We start from the raw sequence: 24,238 nt of genomic DNA on the forward strand, positions 1-24,238 counted from the left end.
GATCGGGCCCGAACGGCGCCGAGACGCAACGAGAGCCGAATGCATTACGGCGTAGTGGGATAGGGTTGGCGAGAGGAAAACTCTTTGCTTTTTTTGCGATGAAAATATTATTCTAATTGGAGGAAAAAGTGTTTGGGTAATAAGAAAAACACTATTTTCGTGAAAAAGGCAGATTCCAGTGTTGAAACCGAATAATTTGAATACGTAATTTACATAGGATTAGGTATAGCTTTCATAAAGTATTTGAAAGATGTATTATTCTCTACATTTACTAAGACAAATCAAAATATGTATTAAAGAAAACACTATTTCTAATTCAATGTTGTCAAAAAACATTCAAGATGAAATTAAAACTAATGATTCCATGGAAACCAAAAGCTCAACGCACAATATTAGCAGAAAACGAACTATAGGTAGGTTAAAAAAATGTAGATTCGATTAAGGATGATTATGAAAATTTTAACTTAGAAAAAAAATTTACAAATAACTTTTACATTGCCGATTTCCAGAAAGAACAACATGTACAAGTTCTCAGTAACCAAAGGACGAAACATGTCCATCTACAATAAAATAACAAAACTAATTAAAAAAAAATTGTCACCAAAACCAATCAACCGAGCTCAACACTACCGAACCGAAAAGTACGCACTGGAAAATCCGGAAAAGCGTGCAGCCCTGTTAGAGGGGCGGGGCGACGCGGCGGCGGGGGCGCGGGGGACGCGGGGGGCGCGGGGCTCATCGCCAGTGAGACGCGGGGCGCCGCGCCGGCCGCACGCGACATGCGCGCCCTCTAGCGGATTATGTTCCTACCCGACCTCCCGCGAGCCTGCATGGTGGACGACGTAGCAACGTATCTCCAAGCGCCGTCCTCGGGACAGGTGGCTACAATATATTAACAACAACCCATATGTAATTAACAATGATCATATTAACAGATGTTGTGAGCTAATGTTGCTTACCTCCAGCGTACGCCGCCCGGGTATTTTCGGGGCGCGATTCAGCAAATCAATGTGCACGTGATAGGACGGATTCCGAAATTCGAATTCGAAGTGAGAGAAGATCGTTGCGGATAGTGTTCAAAACAAAAACAGATCGATGTGAGGGTTGAGAGTTAGCGGTATTATTCTCGAGGCTCCGGTCGTAGGTTATGAAATTCTTCCTGGTGCTAAATCTCGCGGAATTGTTCTCAGTGCGAAGGCTGGAGATGCCGCATTTTGAGTGTAATTTTAATATGTAAACTTTTGGTTGTAAGATTGCATCAAATAAAATTACGTGACTGAAAATGTTTTGATGAAAATATGACTATAATAATTCACGAGGAATAAGAAAAGAATGTATAACAATATGTCAAAACTCCTCAAAAAATAAAAATGAAAAAACTAAAATCAATGACTTTTATCTAATTTCCAATGACTTTGTTTAAACGATAAGATAAATAACGAACTTATTGCTAAAGATGTAAAAATCGAGTTAACTAACTAAAACAAACGCTTTCCATGAAGCTTTTCCAACGATAGAACGACTCTGTTTACGACAACTGACGAAATTCAAAAAGACCTCATTACAAAATCACCAATAAAAATAAAGTCTACGTTAATTTAGACGGCAGTTGTAAAATTATCAATTTTGGACTGTAAGCATATGAAGTTAAAGGCATTTTTAGTATTGCGATGGTAAATCGATATGGTGGCGAAGATGTGAGGCTAACTGCAGGGAAACTACGGCATTGCTAGCATAGCGTCCGCAGTAGTTTTTAAATTTTAACAACCAACCTTTTTCGTTTTCGTTTGTTTGTCGACCTCTTTCAAGATGCGTACTTCTCGAACTGGCCAGTTTTTAGCTGATTGGAAAGGTTCGATGTTTGAAAATTCATGTTTTTGAATTTAGAATCGGCACTGCAGTTACGAAAAAATGTGGTACCTACCATCGAGTTTATCGCGACAGTATTTATTTAAAACAACGCATCTCCAAATCCTTTCGATTTAAGATCAATGCAATATCAAGGTTATTGTTTATCTCAAATATTTACCATAATTTCCATCTTTCAATCTAATTTATAACTTTTATAGTTCTTAAAATCTTTTACCAAGTAAATTAACGTACGTATAATGTTTAACGACATTCAAGACACTCCAACCACTTACTTTTTCACTAATTTTCCCAAGTTTTCGGACGTTCTGTTTTCCCAAAAAATCTTAGAGAAAATTTCACACAATTTCTCTAGCAATCATTGATTGTTGCCATGTTGACTTTCAAATAGAATTTAAAAAATGTTTAGAAGTCCCAAACCAATTGCAGCGAGTCGCACAAAGTGAATTCCTGTAAATAAATGCAATTCAGTATTCGGACAGTCCAGTCAGCGTTGCTCAGCGAGGCAGAACAGCCATTGCTTAGAAGAAAACCTCATTTAACTTTGCTGTTCAAGAGTTTTGCATTTCGGGACTTCCCCCTTTGATACGGAACGCGGGATGTAGGGTAGCTGGAATTGTTACTTTTGTTTCTTGAGATTGTTTATGGCACAGTAGCAATTTAGGTACTTTCTTTTGGATGGAGGTTCATGTATGGTACTTTACTGCAAAATACATTACTTTTTGTACATTTTATTTTAATTTACTCGGAAAACGAATACCAAGCAATATAATTAAATTATTGTTATTTTTGAAAAAAAAAAACATGAACATTATTTTGTTTTATTTAGCGATGTATTAATGCAATAATTTATGATAATATTCATATTTGTTGTACCTATGTTAGGTCAATTAAGAAACAGTGCAAATCAAAAAATGTTTCGCCATGCAAAATACATGAGCTTTCTTATTAATCTTAATTTTAATTTCATCAATAGATTACATCAATGATGAGATATTTCTCATCTGCTAATGCCATAGACAAAGATAACAAACAATGCCCTTTAAGCATAGACAAGAGAAAAATGACGGTCCTCTGCATTGAGGGATATGGGAGGGCGCGCTGCGTAATCAGGCCATAGCTAGCAATCGCCATCAAAGATGGAGGCAAAGGGAAAAATACATCCTTGACAATGAATATGGAGATTGACATCCTAAGATCCTGAATACCATAATCAATGTATAATAAATTATTCTTGATTTTAGTCAATCTGGTTTAGAACTTATTTGGTACCTACCTCCATTCCTCCATACTTACGAGTAGCTATGGGTGATAAAACTATTTGGATGGAAAGCTTTAACTGTTTCATTTTTAAGAATAGCTTTTAATTAGCAAGTGAATTTTATACTTTTAAAGATCGAAAGAAGATTCTATAGTAACAATTTCCTAAATCTAAGTACATTCACATGTTTTGTACATGCTAAGTAGGTGGTTTCCCTCTGAAACCTTTGGGAAATTGTAATTTCTAGTTTTTGTAAAAGCTCACATTATGGTTGCCTTACGATCAGTTCACTTGTTTTAGATGGATCCTTACAAAAAATAAGTTTATGTAACCCATTTTCTTGAATTTTTCGTGAGTGTTTATAGAACGTTTTTTTTTTGCCTTATTACAAAATAACGAAATAATATAAAGCACTATAAAACGCAAAGGAAAATAAGCACCCTTACGATCTAAAAGAAGACTATATTTCGGTAATGAACAAGCTCACAAACTGAAATAAATTACCAAAATAAAAAATAATTTGCTGATTGAAAGCAGCGCTATAGAAAATCGTAGAACGGAACGTTGAAAAAAGTTGACAGTAAAAAAATGTCCAAAAATACCCGGCCGGCCACGCGCCGCGCATTTCGGTGTTTAAAAAATATACTCGATGTTTTATCTCTCTCCCCCGTGTGTTTGTTTCTCTTTCTATCACTTTTTCTTGCCACTATCGGTGTTTGAATGTTTTTCACTAACTGTTAATGTTGATATTTAACCCCGTATTTTAAATGTAATTAGATCCTTATTGATTGCCTGAAATCGTATGATTAAAAAAAATTACAACAATAACTGGCAGTTAAAAAGGTTTTGAGTAAAAAAGAAATGAAAACGTTCCATTTCAGCTGAAAATGTTTACAACATATCATTTCACGCAATCAATTGTACATTTTATTTACATTTTAATGTTATCTCGACTAGAAAAATGTACAACGCATTTCATTAGTCCATTTTTTGAAATTTATTACACAGATCTGACATTGAAAAATTGATCAATAAGACTTTCAGTTTTTATGCAGAATCGTTGTACGTCCGTCTAGTTATTTTAGATTTAAAATTTGTACGAGTAAATGTGCATGTATCCCGAATGCACTACCCCAAAGCAAGAATGTGTGCACGTTTTCATTTTTCTATGTTTTTTACTTCTTCTTTTTAATTTCACGTGTTCAAAGCTGAAGGCGAGTCCATTAGTTGATTGGTTTAGTACATCAATGGCTACTAGTATACGGCCCGAAACAATTTTTATACGATTTTTCTTTTAGGTTTTTTAAGATACCTTTATAATGAAAGCGTTAGATTAGATTTTCAGTCTAGTAGAGGTTTCACAGATACGCGGTCGTCAAATTAAAATATTACTAGTTATTTTTTCGATATTTTAATGCACAAGTAAGTGATAATTTGAAGTAGAAGTTGTAGATAGTTTTCTTTAAAGACTTTATACAGAAATATGCTGTAATATCTCACTGCAATGCATCTTCACTTGAAGGTTTCAAAGAAATTGACAAACCTTTTTTTGGTCAAATGCTATCACTACTGAAGGCAAGTGACCAACCCTTCGTAGATGCTATCAAGACGCCATAAGCCAGACTTAATGAAACTCCATTAAGTCCCGAAACAACATCGCGGTAATAAAATTTACATTACAATTCTCAAAGATATGATCACAGACAGACATTCATTCTGTGCTATTTACACGACTATTAGTTTGAAATATTGTGCGTACTGCAGTTAATTTTCGACTGTTGAGGATTTTTAAATACGTTTTCGGCTGTAAATATACTACTTTAATAGATATTTCCATTTGCACGGACGCGTTCATTACTCACACTTGTAGGTCGTACCTAGATCTGTTGAAATACTTTAGATATCTTTATCTAATATCAAAATTCTCGTGTCATAGTGTTTGTAACAAAACTCCTTCGAAACTTGATAAATTCTTATGAAATTTTGGGTGTATATTCAGTAGGTCTGAGAATAGGATGTGAACTATATTTCATACTCATGACTCAATTTGACATGTAATGAACATTATGAATAAATTTCTTATTCTTACTCCTAGGTGCAAAATAAGCTTTGTCCGGCTAGTTATTCATAAAGTTAATCAACTAGGTTACAAAGGAGAAAACATTTTGTAACGTAGGAAAAGTGTTTGCAGTAAAGTTATTCGTGACGCCCGTATTCACAATTAAACGTTACTATGAGGTCTCACAATGCGTGTGGACGCACAGGGTGACACACGAACCAATCACAGAGCTCTATTCAACGCTGTGCGTTCGATTTGCTGCGTCACTTAAGCAAGAATCATTTGTGAATACCGGCGTTAATATTTGTTCATTATTTCGCTCTCGTTATTATGAAATACATTTTTTGTTCACAAAATCGATTATGACTGAATTTTCATTACTTCCGCAGTCATAACTTTTTATAATTTGTTACCAATGATCAAGGTTCTTTAGTCACGGATTTTTCTCAAAGTTATCTGATTCAAAAGCTTGAGTTGAGTTCTTGTCTCTATCCTTTGGTTATTTGATCTCTCTAAGTGCTGCTTGGTTTGATAGAGTCTCGATTGTTTACTTATTATTATTCTATGCTAATAGTCTGTTTTGATAATCTTATGGACTCTACACACAAAGCCTACCGACAGCCCGGCGGCTTGGTGTCGGCGGCTTTTTACAAAAGAATCATGTCGGCAACTGTTCAGCGGCTTTGGTGTGTAGACTGCGTAACACTACTAAAACTTTACCGAGTTTATTTGGTAAGGAAAACTATGTTAAATTATACTTATTTTTCGAATCTTAGACAACATTAAATGCTCTATAAAAGACTGCAAATCGTAATATATCAAATTTAACCGCAGTAAGGGTTGTTAGGTCGAAAAACTATCCGCAATACAGGGTATCAGAAAATGTAAAGACGCAGTCTACGTATTGTTACTTCCAAAATGAAACCCCATTAGCCTCCCCTCTATGTCCTACTATTTACTTGTAACTGAAAATCTATATACAGACTACATTAAATTAAATGACAATCTTAAATCCCTAGCAGACTCGGAAGCTGGAGTGCCACTGCAATTACTCCGTCTCTCTCTATAAATTGCCGTCCCGCTCACTCCCCATCTATTCTTATTTATAGGCTTTTCCATCTTCTTTTTATTATTTTTATTGTCTCCGCTAAATGAGAACAGTCAGAACGTTACGTTCTATGTTACGTTATGGAGGAAGGCTTTTCGGAATGTTGGTAGGTTTTGTTTGAGATCGATTTCTTGCAATTGGCTTGTATGGTGCATTGAGGAAATTTTAAGCGACAAAAGATTTTATCAAATGCTAGTTTTCCGCCCGCGGCTTCGCCCGCATGGATTTTTTTATATAACCTATGACACTCGGCAATAATGTGGCTTTCTATTGGTGAAAGCATTTTTAAAATCGGTTAAGTAGATCCCGAGATTACCCCTTACAATTTAACAAATATACAAACACACAAGCTTTACCTCTTTAAATATTAGTATAGAACTATAGACAAGTTTTGCAATTTGTGCGTTTGTTTTTAGAATGTTTACCACAATTCAATTGTCCGAAATGAAGCAAAAAAATATGTAGTTTCGGTCCGTAGTAGAGCCTAACTATCTCTGACTTTAGGATTGGGGGTGACGTTAGCAGTTGCTATGACCCAAACAATGTAAGAAGTAGGATTATGACATAAATATCTAGTATTTTTGTTTTCATACAAAAAATACTTTTGCAATCATCATAAATTGTAGAGTAGTAGTAGTGTACGATTTGGTTTTCGATTTGTTTAGAAGGAATAATTTTACTTTGATATTAGAAATTATAAACAAGATAAGACAGAGACGATGTTTTTGTTTGAATTTTACAGAATCTCGCACTACCAAACACTGTAGCATCTTATTGAGTGATTGTATGTGTGATATAGCAACAAAACTGTATAGTCCTAATATGATGTCTACGTACATAAGCTATGTAAAGCCAACATCAATATTTTGTGTCAAGGATTCTTACGAAACAGACAGGCTTCTATAAATCCCCATCCCTTTTAGAGCATCAATACGTGACCGTACAGCATTCTTGAGCTCTCCCAAACCATTGTGAGCACGAATCCAGCATTCTGTTTTTCGTTTCTTGATGGATATCCTCAGAGGAGGGCTTTGATTTTAAATGTGATAGAGAAATAGATTTTACTAGACAGACATTGACCACGTGTTTAAAAATTTCCATTTTAATAAAGCTCCAAAATAAACAATACAATACAACACTAAACTGTACAATACTTTCCTCTTCTTTCTTTATAAATATTGGTTCCTTTACTAAGATTTTTGTTTACATTTTATTATCGTGTTGCCCTTTAGATAAAAATAGCTGGGCGGAAAGCTCGCAAATATTTTGCTTCTTCAGGTCTCTGCAGGTCTCAGTTTAAGAATTGTTTTTTGGCTACTTAGGTATCAATACAATATATTTTATTACTGTAAATTTTGGTTTTACATATCTCAGTGTTTCCTCAGTAGGTTTGAAGTAGAAGATCCCACCCAACTCTCTGGAATTCAATTGAGCTGAAACTTTGCACACTTATGTAAATTTCTCGACAATGCATTATCACAGTGTCAAAGAGCTCTTGATATATCCAAAAGATAACCCAGTTGCTTGGTTTATATTTTACTTTTGTATGTTTGACTCGTTGATTCTTTCTCTTGGGAAGATCTAAGTTTCATCCACCTGCGTCTTACTTGGCACCCAACCGTTTTGAAAGCTTAATAAAAATGCCAGTTACCTACTTTGGTTCTTATGCTTTACAAAACTTATGCTTTAGACTCGTGATTTTTAGGTAACTTATTAATCAGTGAAATTTCTTATAAACTGGGTAAAAGGATTTGTCAAGTTAGTGAAATAAAACAATGCTCAGATTCGTTATAATACCTATGTAGTATAAGTAAAGCCATCTCTCGCCATTCTGAACATGGGATAACTATTCTTAACCTAAGTTGTACGAGTATTATCTTTTTTTTTCTCACGTCGCTAGGTATGGTTTGCAAGCCCCTTTGGACATAATCATCATCCCACTTTGAAGACCGACAATCTAGTAAAAGTGCCGGGTTGGGCAGCGTACGTGGTTGGTTACCCAGTCATTGTAGAAATCTGTGGAGGAGACCTTTGGGCCTTTGTCCAGCAGTGGACATCACCTGATTGAAACGTCAAAAAACATCACTTTGATCTTCCAATTGCTACCATTACCAAGGTCAGTCAAATCTAAACGAGGGGTCATCTCTTGAAGGGTCTAGTTTGGCAGGCCCGTTGGCAGACGCCCCGCGTATCTGTTACGGCGGGTAGTTCAGCAAACGTTTATAGACGGCCATTAGAGCGAAGTTCGTACCGCGGCGCATTCCGTGTTTTTAACTTGCTGAGCTTCAATATGGTTAAATGAGCTATGTCTGGGCGGGGTGGGATTTGGTGTATTGTACGTCCCCTTTGAAAGCATTTTGGAGTTATCCAATTTTGGTGATTAAGAAATTACTTTTGATATGTGTTTGCATTATTCTAGCTTATAGGTATTCTTGTGTCTTGTAAAGGTTTTGTGCAACGTTGCGATACCTATACTTAACGTAGAGCTAAAAAGGGCACTCGCTTAGTATGCTTTAGAAGCTAAAAACCATGGCAAGACACAGATTTATAGGGGATTTCTTCTTTATTCTTGTTTTTTGGTGCATTTGTGTGCCAGTCTATTATTCCAGAGGTTGCGGGTTAGCCATCTTATATGTTAGATAATTCGGTATTATTACTTTAACATGACGTAATTGTTAAGTCTTAAATCTTTACATAAACATCAGTTAGATGTACGTTTTGAAAACTACAAAATAATGTTAAATGACACTTTTTCAACTGTTTATTTTGATTTCCGTTGTGGGCCTTTTAATGTAGATTGCCTATTGAACTTAAGTAGTCAAAACCATTAAATCTTAAGTACTCAAATAATAATTTATAATGTTTACGTTCCCAACAGTTTTCACTCTACATCGTTACCCCATAAATAATTTCAGCGCTAAATTAACAAGCTGTAGGAAAGAGATATCAAAGTTCAACCGTCAGATTTTATCGCCGCGAAGTTTGAGCTTACAAAAGCTTACAAGTGTTGACCAATCGCCCGCTCGTTCGGAGCTTGGAAGTTTTCAAAGCACCCGATATTGGCTCTGGCGAATTGAAATACCGTAGTTTTCTTTTCCTAAACACTGTTAGTTTAAAAGTTTATTGTTGGGTTCTTTTATAGTAAATATTGAGGGTTTTGACCACGTTTCTAGATGAATTGTGAGCTAGGGTTGAGTTTTATAATCGTCAAGAAAAACTTAACAGCTTTTTTAGTAAGTCTAAGGCTGGGTTGCACCATCTTAATTTAACTTTGCAAACGTCAAAAATTGACATACTCCATGCAAAAAGCACCGGTTATTGTTATTGTTACGGTTAAAATAAGTTGGTGCAACTCAGCCTAAATGCTTTTAACATTGCTGGGTTGTCTAGAAGAGATCTGAAATTTTTGGCGATTCAAATTGTTCCAATTTCTATAATTGCTTACTTTCTGTGAGAGACCATTAAGAGAAAGTATTAATAGTTCTCGACGTCATTGGTTTACGAATTTCCTTTGCTAACTTTAAATCATTAATCTTGTTGTTTTCACCAAGATCTTAGAAGACATGACCTCATTTTAAATTGTCAAACTCAAATGACTGCGCAAAAATTACGCACTGTCGGGCATTTTCAACACTCGGCTTTATGAGACTTAAAAATATGACTTTTCTTATGTACAGACGACAGCAATCTATACACTATAGCATCTTTCGTAGCTGTTATATGTGTTATTTTGCAACTAAAAGTCCGGTATACCAACTCTTGCACATGTAAACTCAGCGCCAAATAGTTCGTAACTATCAAATTCAAATAGTTTATTCAGTACATAAGGCCCTTTCCAGGGCACTTATACACGTCCCAAATATAGCTTGCCCTACCACCACTTCGGGACAACATGGGCTGGTGCTGAGAAGAAGTGGCGGAAGAAACTCAGTCACCTTTGTCAGCCTCTTTTTCAATCCAATACAGTAATTTCTAGATTACATAACACGTTACCTGTAGTAACACCTAAAGTAGCCAAAATCCGCAACACGTCTTTGTTACATAAAAATTAAAAAAATTAAAATTCATGAAATTCATTTATTTTTGCAAATAGGCTTTTAGAAAGCACTTTTACACGTCCCAATATTAACCCTACCACTGCTTCGGGACAATAAATGGGCCAGTGCTGAGAAGAAGCAGCGCAAGAAACTCAGTGACTATTGTCAGCCTCCTTTTCAAGGGTTTACAGTCTTTAAAATATACAAAATATATGAAGGTTGTGTTGTCAACGTTTTTACCACTTTGGGCGTTACGAACTATTTGACACTGTGCTGTGGGTATCAGACTAGACATTACACTATACATTTTTGTTGCAATATAACAACTATTACAACTCCATAAGACACAGTTTTAATTAAATGAAATGAAGGAGTTTATTCAATACATAATACTTAGGCCTTTTCCAGGGCACTTATACACGTCCCAAATATAGCTTGCCCTACCACATAAGCTTGATGTGCCTGTCTCTACATTGGAAAACAATACCAGTATTTTTCCACGACACCTGCCATCACTGTCACGCGTGACATTGACATTGGCTGTGTCAAGGCACAGGAGCTGGCACGATCTGGCGGTGGGCGAGTCCAGGCGTGACGTCACGGGCGGTTGCCGTGACAACTTGCCGTATTTTTGGCTACTGTCTGCTGGTGTCTGAGGTACACCTTATTATGTATCTGATAAATGATTTGCTTTGTTGCTCACTCTTTGTTTTGTAACTCTGCAACACGTGTCTAACGCCCGTATTCACAAACATTACTATGAGGTCTCACAGTGCGCGTGGACGAACAAGGTGTCACACGAACCAATCACAGAGCAAGAGATTCTGGAATTGAATTCTAGGGGAGACGCACTAGTAAGAAACCGACATAAAATAATTATGTCGGTTTCTTACTAGTGCGTCTCCTCTAGAATTCAATTCCATAATTATGTAGGTACATATTCCATAACATTATTTTGTTTGACAAATCGAACTGGCTGTCGTTATGTTGTCAGTCCATATTAGACGAATATGGCGGCTGTTTCTTTCTGTTTGATATCAGACCACATATCTTATTGTAATGTAATTAAGACGCTGATAGATGTTAACTTTTCTTAAATATGACTCTCTTAAGTAAAATTTTAAATCGTCGGACTCTCATTGCTAAATCAAAACCAAACTGGGAACATTAGGCAGTGTTTTTCCCATCTGAAAACCAACTCAACGAATCTCGTTCGTCTCCCAAACTCTACTATACCTAACTCTGCACCCTGCATAAACCTGTCCATACATAATAAAGAAAAGTAGACAATCGCGAGAGATATGATATAATATCTCCGATCGGCTTGTCACGAGCAGGCCCGATAAATTATATCCGAGTGCAACTATTTTCCGGCTGCATGGCGTTCTTAGTCGCCATTTTTGGATTGAAAGAGCTTTTTTGTTACCTGGGAGCTTTTTAATGCGATTCTACATATAATTTCATGATTTGGGTTAATTTTGAAAAACGTTTACGTATTTAACTGGTCTTAGTCGTCATTTTTGGATAGAAAGAGCTTTTTGATACCTGGAGCTTTTTCTGGCTATACGATGCGATGAGATGAATTATTATTAATAAGGAATGATCGCGGCTGTGTTAGACTTAAAAGCATTGTATTAATTTTGAAAAAAAAAATAATTTTTTTTTTTCAGAAAATACTTGAGGACAATCGTTTGGCTTCAAGAAGAAAGCTTTGCCCAAATAAAAGGGTAGAGAATTAAAATCATATTGTGATATAACACAAATTAACGTTTTAAACGTTGACAAGTAGGTACTAAATAAGTATCCGTACTTGCTACGAGTATGTTACTAAAAGCTCTAAATTATGTATAGTAACAGTTTGAACAATTTCTTATTATTTCACTCTTTTTATCGGTGACGATCAACATGTATTATTAATTATTTCGTAGGTTTTCTTAACATAATTTTTCATTATTATTATGAATAAAATAAAATTATCCAATAAAATTATCTATTAGCAGAAGTAGAAAACAGATACAAGTTTCATACATTTTAAGGGAGTAAGAAAGGATTTAATTAGAAAAAAACATGACGTTTTTCACTTCTTTTTCAGTTATTTTCCAACACAAGAAAAACCAGGTCGTTAAGGTATGTTTTATTTGCATTGTATTATTAGTATTTGAGCTATTCTACAAAACGAATGTAAATTTATTAGTCTACGTTTATTAGTTTCGACGTAATTGTTGAACAAAGGTACCCCTTCCCAGCGGTTTCCATAGCGCACGCGACATGCGAAAATGCACTGCCTGAAAGAATCACACAACCTACTCCGATTACTATGGAAACCGCTGGGAAGGGGTATCTTTGTTCAACAATTACGTCGAAACTAATGGACGTAGACTAATAAATTTACGTTCGTTTTGTAGAATAGCTCAAATACTAATAATACAATGCAAATAAAACATACCTTAACGACCCGGTTTTTCTTGTGTTGGAAAATAACTGAAAAAGAAGTAAATTTGAAGTATTTTTATCGATAAAATTGTCCCTAGATTTGGCCCATAAAGTTTGATCACTACATGCCCGGACACACTGTATAGATGACGGCTGATGGCCTCTTTCAACAAAATAATAGGTATTTTGTGTTTAGACGAGAAGGTATCAAACATCATGTTATACACATTATTGTTTGGATTGGTTATTTAGATAATTTTAAGTTCAATGTTTATTGCATTCTAGTTGACCTTACAGACGCATCCTAATAGTAAAAAATATTACTATAATACCATAAAATACCCAAATTTGAAATGTTTCAGGAAAACTTCAAAATTTTCAATTCATCGCTTTCCACTCGACATAAAAATATAGCCATATTGGTTAGGTATGGATCTTAACGGGATTCGACTCTGCAACCGTCGCGCGTTGTTTTCTCCAAACCACAAGCCCAGGTGTCCGTCATTAGCCTAAACTTTTTACATGTCTCCATAAATATTGGGATGAGGTAAATAGTAGAAACCTTGCTGAAACTGTCGGCATGGGCCTCTATTACTCATCCAGCGGATTATTTTTAACTCTTTCGAATGAAGTACTTGAGGTGTCACCGTTATGATTTTATTTACGTTGACGACTTTTCACCGACACGTTTTCATGGAAAAAATAATTAGTTGGTGAAAATTCTTATAAAATTGGACAATTGGTTTTCTGTTCTTTTCTAGTAGGAGGAATAAGTAAGTAGTTGGACATGATGTTTTTTTGTGTTTTTTTCTCCTTTGGAATTGAACCCAGAACCAAGGAGAGAATTTGACTTATTGTGTTTTACCGTCTGGGCTTACATACTGGCTACATAGTAGTCGCGACCAGCGAGATAAGAGAGCCGCAGAAGGCAAGTGTTAGAAACACGTCGGTTCCTGTAGGTTTTATCATAAATCGTTAATTTTAATGTATTCTGTTTAATTTTATTGATACCTACCGTAGTATTCTATACCCTACTGATAGAAAGTTTGTGCTATAGATCCTCCCATCACATCTAGGTCTTCAGGAGTTACCTACTGTGGTAGAGATCAGTGATCTTCAATCATGTGACATTTGAGGGTATATCCAGGTGTTAGACGCATTGAAATCTTATCGACCAGGTCCCAGGTCTGACAATGCTAAAATGGTGTAAGGGCACAGCTGAAAAGGCACACTGAATGTGTTACGACGTGAAAATCATCGCTGCTCCGTCCGCAAATAGAACAACAACTTTGTTGTTCTGTTGCCGGTGTTCTGAGATACATTATCTTGTCAAGACTTTTAAATTGTTCCCCCAATTCAAATAATGTAGAGATTGATTGCCGGGAATTCTTGTTGTTGCGTTTTTGGGTGTCTTCAACCTTTATTGTTTTTAAAGAGGGCGTACAGGAACGTTTCAGTATTTCTGGACTCATTAATTGCGAATTCTCTCTTATCTTCTCCACTTTGAAGTAATTAGTCGCTTTTATTTATATTGAAAACGTTGTCGTTTTAAACATTTTAGTACAGTCGACTATTTTGCCCAATTTTATTAAAGCCTTGTCTTGGAAGAAAGTGTTATTTTCGAAGAGTTGTAGGGTCGCCTGAAGGGAATCTTCGACGTCCCTGTAAACATTCAGCGCCGTAATCCCGCCCGAGCTCCGTCGGCCATTTTTCCGATAATAGAACATGCCATCCCGCTCTTTCTGATTCGCTCGTTGCGCAAACGGCACCGCTAAAACAGGGGCTCATACTAAATTTAGTTCTGCAACACTGCATCGCGTCGCGTACCCATAGAAAACATTAACACCGTTATACCCAGGATATATGGTGACCGCATATTACCGCGGAATCGCAGCCAGATTTTCGGCAACACAAATTGCTGTATAATATTCAATTAGGTCGGCGATATTGATGGGGAGCGTGCCGCCGGCAATTTTGGTCGGCCCATCTGTTGCGGCCATGCGGACCGCTTGATATACGATTAGTTTTCGAGCGGATTATCGGCCGCTGTAGATGGCGACAAGGTGCGCCCGCGGCTATATTTACCAGCGCACGAGTCTCGTCTGAGCGATTTTTCCCGCGTAACACCGGCACTCTGCCAGCGCGACGTCACACCTCTATTACCTCATAAACGCTAAACTTTGGAAAGGACTTTAAAATTAGCAAGGACGCAGGTTCAGTATTTCAGTGGCGACACTGTTCAGCTAATTACGCAAGCCAATATGGCCGCCGAAGACGCGGGAGAGGAGAGATGAGCTGTCACGGGGTATTTATGAAATTCGAACTAAAATAGATTCGGTAGTGGTGCGAGTCACCTTGACGGCGCGTTATGCAACGCACCCGAACCGATCGTTGGGGATACGAAAAATGCTGGATCCGTGACGTAACCCGTGACGTGACGAGTGACGTGCTCAGTGTTGCCACTCCTCCGGCTAATAAATTTATTGTTTGGCATGTAAACGGATGCGTTCGAGCCAAGAAATTACAGCGTTCGGTAAAAAAAATATTGAATGAATGGAATGATGGCGCAGTGTAATCGGGAGCCTGCGCGCTGCCAAACGCCGTGTTTATAGTTCAACAGTTGCAAAGATTTTTGATTATGGAATGTTTACTACGCCCCGCCGGGGAGTCTGCGAACGAGCGGACTCGGGGCATTGTTCTTGGCTTTTTTATCTGACTTTTAATTACTTCTTTCTCCTAATGATGTCGGGCGCATTGAGACGGCGACCACTTAACGCAGCGTAGACGTGACTCCTCTATTTGTTTCAGTGGGTAAATATTATTCAACGGGGAGCTGTTTTTGAAGAATTGATTGCGTTTGAGAAAAGTTCGCAGGAGTTAATCCTGATGAAGTGGGGCTCGTTCGAACTTCGGGGGAGAAAAGGCAGCAATTTTCCGTGAAGCAATTTTGTTTTAAAGAGAATAGTTGGGGTTTCTCGATGAAATGTGTAGATTACAAAATTACTTACAGAGGAAAATAACTACACAGCTCAGAAACCGCAGTAAGCCAGTCCATATGAAGCTTTGAATCTTACAAGTAGGTACTCTATTATTAGGACCAAGGACTTTAAGTAACTTGGAAACACTTTTAAAAACTTCAGTCTTCATCTTCTAGGTAATGAAACCATTATTACACAACATTATGTGCTACACTACACCTATTAAAAATAATTTTAATCCAAAAAAGGCAAAAACAAAATTGTTCAACCCATCACTAGTCCCAAAATAAGTGGCACGAAAAAAATTCCGCACGTAAAGCTCTATTTACATGCAGCGTGTAAACATGATTATTACAGCCTTGTTTGGTGGTATTTTATTACCGAACCACTTACATAGTAATACCCCATGGTACGTTGGTATTCAACCGGAGTGACACGCGTGGAATGTGTTTGCAAGTATTTTCTGTTGACTCAAACTTAAAGTTTGCACTGGTGATCCTTTATTTGTTACGGACTGAAAGTCAATTAAGTGTGAAAAGTGTTTTTTCTGGAACTACCGAAAATTCTATGATTTTTTTGCCATACATGGCCAGTGCATTCTCAGATATATCCCAATATCTGAATCTTTGTGACATTTCGATTCTCATCACCCTGAAATGGATGATATTAGAAAAACATCCTTTATAATTACTTATATTACAAACTCCTATATTTATTTATTACAGTGCAATAGTTATATGTATTGTAGATTCCCTACATTACTTTAGAAATGAGTATAGCCTAGGCAAAACGTGACAGTTTCGAAAGGCTTTACTGTATGAAGCTTTTTTTGTATGGAGTTTTGATCCGTGAAGGCATTTGATTTTTAGACCGTTCAAAAATAGCCGCTTGTCTCTAATCTCCAATATCTTTCGAAAGGTGTCCAGATACTTATTCTTAATCCGGTCCACGCTTTACCGCATTGGGATGGACGCTGCGTTGGCGCCGTAGAGGATGCGTTTATGAATTACTCATACGATTCGCGCCTATTAGAATATGTGCAATTGTCCCGTGAATCACAAGTGGGCTTCCCGGATTAGGGGACTAAGTAAATCTGGTAGGGAGTTTCCAAAACTCCATGTTTTTTGCACTTATTTCGTGCCAATATGGTACTATTCGACCCTGATTATAGAGTGATCCCAGTCGCATTCCTCGTGACCTTAACCTAAACTATATTCCCTTGTCCTGTACAAAGTGTCTTTCTACTAGGTGATGTCTCGCGGACTCCAGCGAGTCAATTTGACCCAGTATTGTAGTAAACTAGTCATAACTAGCATGTATTACAAAACAATCTTGAAATCTTCCAAAAAAAGGTTGTATCGTTGCAATTAAAAAACTATCAACTAAAAAATAGGTATTAGTTCACTTGAAAAACTCACTGTCTTTTTTATTTGGAACCAAAAACGATATAAAATAATATGTTTAGTTGCTAAGTCAATACATCGTCCGCCACTCAAAGACAACTTTTCCTGCATCCAAACTTACACAATTTAGGGGCTTTCCCAAACCCCCCCTAATCTTGCAACAACAAGAATTTTGGGGGAAGATGTAGGTCACCAAGAGTGATAGAGTTAAGCATTTGTATGAAAAATGGCTTCTCCAAGATAGACAAAAAGGCTAGACTTATTTGGCTAATTAGTATTACTTAGCTAGATTGGAAGTATAATTGAAGATTTAGGAAAAGTTGCTTAGTTAGACTGTGAATTTCATTTTTCCCAAACAATTTAATAAAATTAACGTAAATAATAAGAAGTTTTCATATCCATTAGTTTTTTGTGTTTGATTTTAAAGGTTAGGTAGAGTTAGACTAATGAATTTACTTTTAGTAATGCAAAAAGAAAACTTATAAAAAAACTACAAAAATGCAAATAAAAAAACTTATTTAAAAATGCATGCAGAAATGCATCACGAGCATACACAATGTTACTGCACCCAAATCTTTCACGGGTTTGTTTATTTGTTAGTCACGAACCTAGTTACCCGAATATCTCAGAGAATACTGCCGATATACCAAACAAGATCTACCCATAAACACACACACACACACACACAACAAGTTAGTCACGTAACAGCGTCCACAATTCGACAAATCTAGTGGCGACAACACACAAATCCCGTCAAAACTGTATATTACGGGCCAATACACAAACGTGCCTATATCTTACGCTAAGCCGGCGACACCGTGTAAGCTGGCTTGCGGATTAGTGATGTGCACACTAATCCCGGTGGTAGGGCAGCCCGGGACCATTTGCATGCGAATCCCGTTAAATGTCATCTCTGGGATTTGAACCGTCTTAGGATTTCGGGGCTAGGTGCAAATTATTCGTCTGCATTCGGGAATTAGTTTTTATTGGGAGCGTGTGGGAGACAGCTAAGGAGGAACGGTTTGTTTTGGGTTGTAAGTAGGAATGTTAGATCGATTTTGACTGAATTTTTTATGGAGGTATCACGGTCATTAACGTTACAAATTAATGTTTTAGATAATTGATGTAGGCACAGCATTATTATGCTATTTCATTGAATTAAATCTCGTTACTATAGCCAAATGTGAAAGTGTAACAAATTATGACTCAACGTTTTTGATTTTAAATAAAAATAACTAAGTGGTATTCCATAATTAGATTATTTTCCCAAACAATGTAAAGCTTCATTCAAGTAACGAAAAGCAAATGAATAAAAAAATGACATAATAAAGTAAATATTTGAACAATATCAACTCTTTTACATCGTTTGAGAGATATAATGAAGTTATTAAAACGTACGTTCTAATTGAATATCGTCATGATCGGTCCAATACTACGAGCTAATTAGTATTTTAGGCGGGTAGCCTGTATAGTGGCCATATAGTAGCCATATAGTAGCCATATAGTGGCCATTATTATCTAATTACGATGGCGGTCATTGTCCTGGGCGGAGGCAAACGCCCTAAACAACACCTGTGGTTTATTTATCCGATGATCAAAGTGTATGTGTTATCTGAATACTGATTTTAATACGACACACTTTAGCAAATGTACACTTTATTCCTTGCAACATTGTAAAAAGAGTGATATTTTTTTAACAGATTTACCTACTTGATTGATGCTTATTTGCGGCGGTTGGTAGAGTTAAGACTTTTTAGCAAGGCTGCTTATTATGATGGTTTCAACTTATTGCATTACCTGTAATTGGTTATTATGTGGGGGTTTATAAAAAAAAGAAACGTTTCTTATAAAATATGAACTTTCTACTTCACTGAGTCACCTATTTCACGTGCAGTTTTCAATCAATATAAAAAAAATTGTACAGCAATTCCTTTTAATTACTATCAATATTTTATTACCACCATCTGCCACTTGCGTGACTTGAACTATTAGACGCTGACTGTACGACCACAATATTATAATTCAAAATTGTAATTCATAAAGCATACCCATCCTTGGTATAACACATTATTGCTTGTCTCAGACGGACAGCCAGGAATTCGCAAATTACAATGACACATTCAACCAGAGAAAGGCCAAGGAAATCCTGGACTCTTACTAGGTTACGCAATAGTGACGCACAGAACAATACAAATTATAATATCGAATTAACATAACATTATACAACACACAATCCTGGCCATTGTAAAAATGCGTTCGTGATTGGAATTTTATTCGTTTATTTGCAAATAATTGTCGCAGTGCAACGTCCCCGCTTCACCTTGTACTACGTATATGGAATGTGAAATGAGTGCACATTGTAGGAATCTAGCGATTTGTTGAGACAAAGTTAGCTGATGGGTATGGGTGTTACCGCAGTAGATGTGTGCTGGATGATCGATCAAGGAAAGTAGTACCTAACTTCATAGAAACTATTTGGAATGCGAAAATAAATCTTACTGTGTCTTGTGTTGTCTGTTCATTTTTACATGAAAGCCTTTGAACCAATATTTAGAATTTTGGGAAATGTTGGAAGATAATAAGCTAGGCTAAAATTTGTAGCAAAAATTTATCTTAAAAAGAATTAAATGCATTGATTTCTTGATATTGTTCATATAAATATGGTGCTTGAGTGGTACCTAGATGTTACGTAATTTTCGATTTTCCGGAATTTTTTATTGTAATAAAGTCACATCACTACTTTAGTAGCGCCTTGTGAATAATTATGTTGGTTTGTATTTGATACTGCCACAAGCATAACTTGACATCTCCTCGAATTATAGAGGAATAACATCCGCTCTTCTTCTATCGAATGGATTGTAACAATAACTGAGGTCAAAACCCTATTGACAGACTTATGAACTGCCATCGGTGTTTAACATGACTCAGTAGTCAGTCTAACCAACATAAAGAACCCTTCTAAACCACATTTCTTATGGACAATCAGGTTGATTCAACCTTCTAAATAAACAAGGAAAGGCAAAAAGTTATTTAAACACTAAATATTATCATGTTGTTGCTAACAAGGCGGACTTAGAAAGAAGCCCACCAAATCTCGTCGAAAATATTGCATACATTGAGAGTGAATAGAATCCAAAACCTCTGACGCGAGAGACGCCCGTATTCACGAACATTACTATGAGGTCTCACAGTGCGCGTGATCGCACAGGGTGACACAAGAACCAATCTCTGTAATTGGAAGCTCTATTCAACGCTGTGCGTTCGATTTGCTGCTTCCCTTTGTGAATACGGGTGAGAGTCTCTCCTAAAACAGCCTCTGTGCCCTCAGTCTCTGTTTACCTTAAAGTTCAACCAGTGATGAATTTACTGATTTGCCGCCTGTTTGACTGGCCTATACACAGCAAAAAAAAATTCTCTCCAATTTTGGTTTGTATTAAGTGTGAAATCTGCTGCCCCTCAAAATATGCCGCCCTAGGCTTTAGCCTACTTAGCCTGCTGGTAAATGCGCCACTGAATTCAACTATTCTTCCAACAACAATAAACAATTCTGAAGAGCATTCGAAAGTCCTGCCCTCAATCACGTCCATACTCCAAAACTGTACCATAATTAACCAGCCGAAGATCATAAATCGGGATTTGTCAAAGAACGACCTTGAAACGGGTGTAATCATCGAGTTGACTTGGTGCCAAATAAAATATTAGCCCAGCACTGAATCATAAAGTTTCAGGACCGTTCCAGGACGGTTTCGGACCGTGTGATGAGGAACTAACTTATGATCTTAAAGTTAAAGCAAGCACTTGATTTACAGTTGGGCAGTTACGGAAAATTGGTTGTATGTATTGGGCGGTAGACACAAAACATACGAGTAGAGTCTAATGCCCGTTTTCACCATCCATCCCTAATTTTTAAGTGACTCTTATGTAAACAAAATTCCTGTTATTTTGTTACCATAGGGGTCACTTAAAAATTAGGGATTGATGGTGAAAACAGGCATAAAAGTCCTGTAAAAATGTATCTGTTCACTCCAGTGAATTTGTTTCTATTCGACTCTAGTCATTTGACTTCTTGTTCTATTTATAACTCTACCTTGCTTGGGGACAGTAAAGAAAGTCAGTCGCTTTCGTCAGCTTATTTTTCAACAGTTTAGTTATTATATTGATGCGAGTGAACTCCTAATATTCTTAACATATTCGTCTTTATCATCTTTAGATGTTTATTCAAAAAGTACAAAACAATAAGAGAACAAGAACTTTCTTTCTTCTTATGCATTTTGTCATCATAATATTTTTTCATTGGATTTATAGATTGACAAATCTAACATCTACTATTAAATAGCATTATTACTCGCGTTCTTCATAAAATCAATCAATCGACAGCACATCAAACCTTACAATTTCCTTGCAAAAATCACCCCTATTACGACCACATAAGCTGCACAATGTTTACCTTGACATGCCGTTGGTACTCACGTTATGCAATGACAACAAGGTGTTCGTGAGTACTCCCGGATACGGAGGAGCCTGTGAGTCTGCGCGTACGCATATGTATGCACTATGCGCGCTGGGAATCGCTTTAATGGCAGGACTTAAGGGGGATACTCTGCAGGGGAAACCCTTCAGTGATTTAAATAAACGGTAATAATTACATTAGAACTTTATTGTACAAAAATATATAAAAGAAATGTATCAAATCGAAACGTCATTTAAGCGGTGGTGGTGGTATTGCTAGGAAGCGATCTCTTCCAGAGAATCCAGGGAGAGGACAGATGTTTAAATGAAAGGGGACTTCAGACTTTGAGAAAAGCTTTTTTAGCCTAGGCGCAGATCAAGGATTTTTCGTCGGCCGAAAGTTGGGTCGGACTGTTAATCAGTATGGGCATGTATGGAAGTGTGCGCACATTACACCGATTTGATTTTCATATAAATTAAAATCGGGCCCAACTATCGGTTTACAAAAAATAGGTGGTTTGCGCCTAGGCTTACTGCGACTGCACAACAGCAAATTGACAATTTTATATGGTTTATGATTTTCTTTCATTCGTCATCAGGCCATTTAGCCTCTATTGCAGGGGCACGACATCAAAATGAATCCCCGTTTTTCACATTAAATTTCACGTGTTAGACGTGGTAATTAAGTAACGTATTCATGACACGCCTATTTTCAACTTTCTTTTTTTAAAGCTCTTCAAACTAAGCTCTTTCTTGTTTCTTCCTTCCTTCCACCATTAACAACTAGAATTATACTTAATATCTCCACTACAATTAAATCCAACGAATCTCCAGCACAATTGCATTCTGAAATAGTAAATTATAAGGCGGTTAACTTAATGAATTTGCTAAATAAGGTTAACCCGCTGCGGCACTTCCGCGCGTGACATCGACTATCTGGCGGCACGCGAAGGGAACTTATTTAACGCGTTCATCATCGAATTTGACTGTGACTCTATTAAGTTTAGGTTTCAGGGTTTTTCATAATGTTGTCTGAATAATACCTTGGTAACTGACTTTATACACGTCTTACATTGCTCAATAGAGACTGACAAAGTATTCACAAACATTACTATGAGGTCTTATAGTGCGCGTAGACTCACAGGGTGACACACGAACCAATCACAGAGCTCTATAATATTCAACGCTGTGCGTTCGATTTGCTGCTTCACTGAAGCAAGCATCGTTTGTGAATACGGGCGTGAGTAGTTTTTTGTAATAAGATTGGTTTAACTTTATGCTGACCACTCAGTATTTAGTCTAGTTTTCTTCCCCATTTCGTTTCGCTGTTGTTTTGATGAATTTCCCCTAAGGGTGGTAAGGTAACTAATCGTTCAGTTAAGAAAATGGAAAAACAGCAGTCTATAGAATTTGCTTGCAATTTTTCTTGCGCTAAAATTTTGCTTCTGTATTTCCAATGTCTCTTTGGAAATTAATATTCCTATATTAGAGTTTTATCTAAAAAACCTTTACCTGCGTCTTACCCGTTTTTGTATGAACGGTTTTAGAATTTTAAAATTGAACTAACTATTCGATAATTTCAAGAAGTCGTTCTACTTCTACTTTTCCCAAGAAAATCAGGTGCAATGTTTTTGTGAACTGAAAGAAATTACTCTACATTTCTGGGTAAAGTGTATTTTAATATTTTTGTTTCAAATTCAAATAGTTTATTCAGTACATAGGCCCTTTCCAGGGCACTTATACGCGTCCCAAATATAGCTTGCCCTACCATCGCTTCGGGACAGCATATGGGCTGGTGCTGAGAAGAAGTGGCGGAAGAAACTCAGTCACCTTTGTTCGTTTACGATGTCGTCGCCTTAATGCGGGACTTCTCGGGATCAATTGTAAAGGTATTCACGTCGGTTCCTAGTTTACTCCAGCGCAGGGTTTTACCTGATTGGCTATTCCGTACACACGGACGTAGGAATGAAATATAGTAAGCAAGATAAGCGAAATGCTTGGTGCATTGTCAAAGGCAAGACAATGAGTTTAGTGTTAAGATTTGGTGCAATGACGTCAAAAATATACTATACTAGCGGCCGCCCGTGGATCTCGTTTTACACCCGTAGGGGAGGAGTTTCGTAAAATCCGTTTTTTAGCGGATGTCTACATCCTATAAGGAACCTACCTGCCTTAAGTTTGTAGGTGTTATGTTTCTGGGATTTCGTGAGTAATCATTTTGCCCTTGCTTATGTAACAAAACAACCATAACAACGGCGTAACGAGTCCTCTGTGTCACATTTTAAAAGGCAACCTGAAAGGTCTGGAAGAGAACCACAGATCTTTGACTCATTCTCTGTGAATGTGTCCTAATTATCATCCTAACATACACTTGTCTAAGCATAATTTCTGGTGCTAGTCTCTCTAACATTCCCCCCCTGTTAGATTCAAACTCACAACCGAGCACCCTAGCGTATTCCTCACAGGGGTTCGTCTGTTTTTCCATTATGACGGTTCAAAATCTTTCAACCAAACACAATGTTGCACATTTCTTAAATTCTCAACCACAGACACAAGTTCCATCTCGTTAGCTAGTTATCAAGAACACAAAGAATGTTCAGATTGCATTAGCATCGGCAACTCAGTGGAACTCCGATATGGG

General features: G+C 37.0%; 1 protein-coding gene across 4 annotated transcripts in view; it reads left to right on the forward strand.

Moving 5' to 3' along the window:
- Positions 1-757: 757 nt before the first annotated feature.
- The window catches only part of NfI (Nuclear factor I), a 52,339-nt gene continuing 28,858 nt past the window's right edge, over positions 758-24,238 (forward strand). For all 4 annotated transcript variants that reach the window (XM_028322715.1, XM_028322717.1, XM_028322718.1 and 1 more), the window contains exon 1: positions 758-878. In XM_028322715.1, coding sequence (XP_028178516.1) covers positions 801-878 — 78 coding nt within the window. In that variant the 5' untranslated portion in view covers positions 758-800. The remainder of the gene's footprint in view (positions 879-24,238) is intronic.

Source organism: Ostrinia furnacalis, unplaced genomic scaffold (assembly GCF_004193835.3).
Source record: "Ostrinia furnacalis isolate ACB-3 unplaced genomic scaffold, ASM419383v2 OfSCF7708, whole genome shotgun sequence".
Classification (NCBI taxonomy): Eukaryota; Metazoa; Arthropoda; class Insecta; order Lepidoptera; family Crambidae; genus Ostrinia; species Ostrinia furnacalis.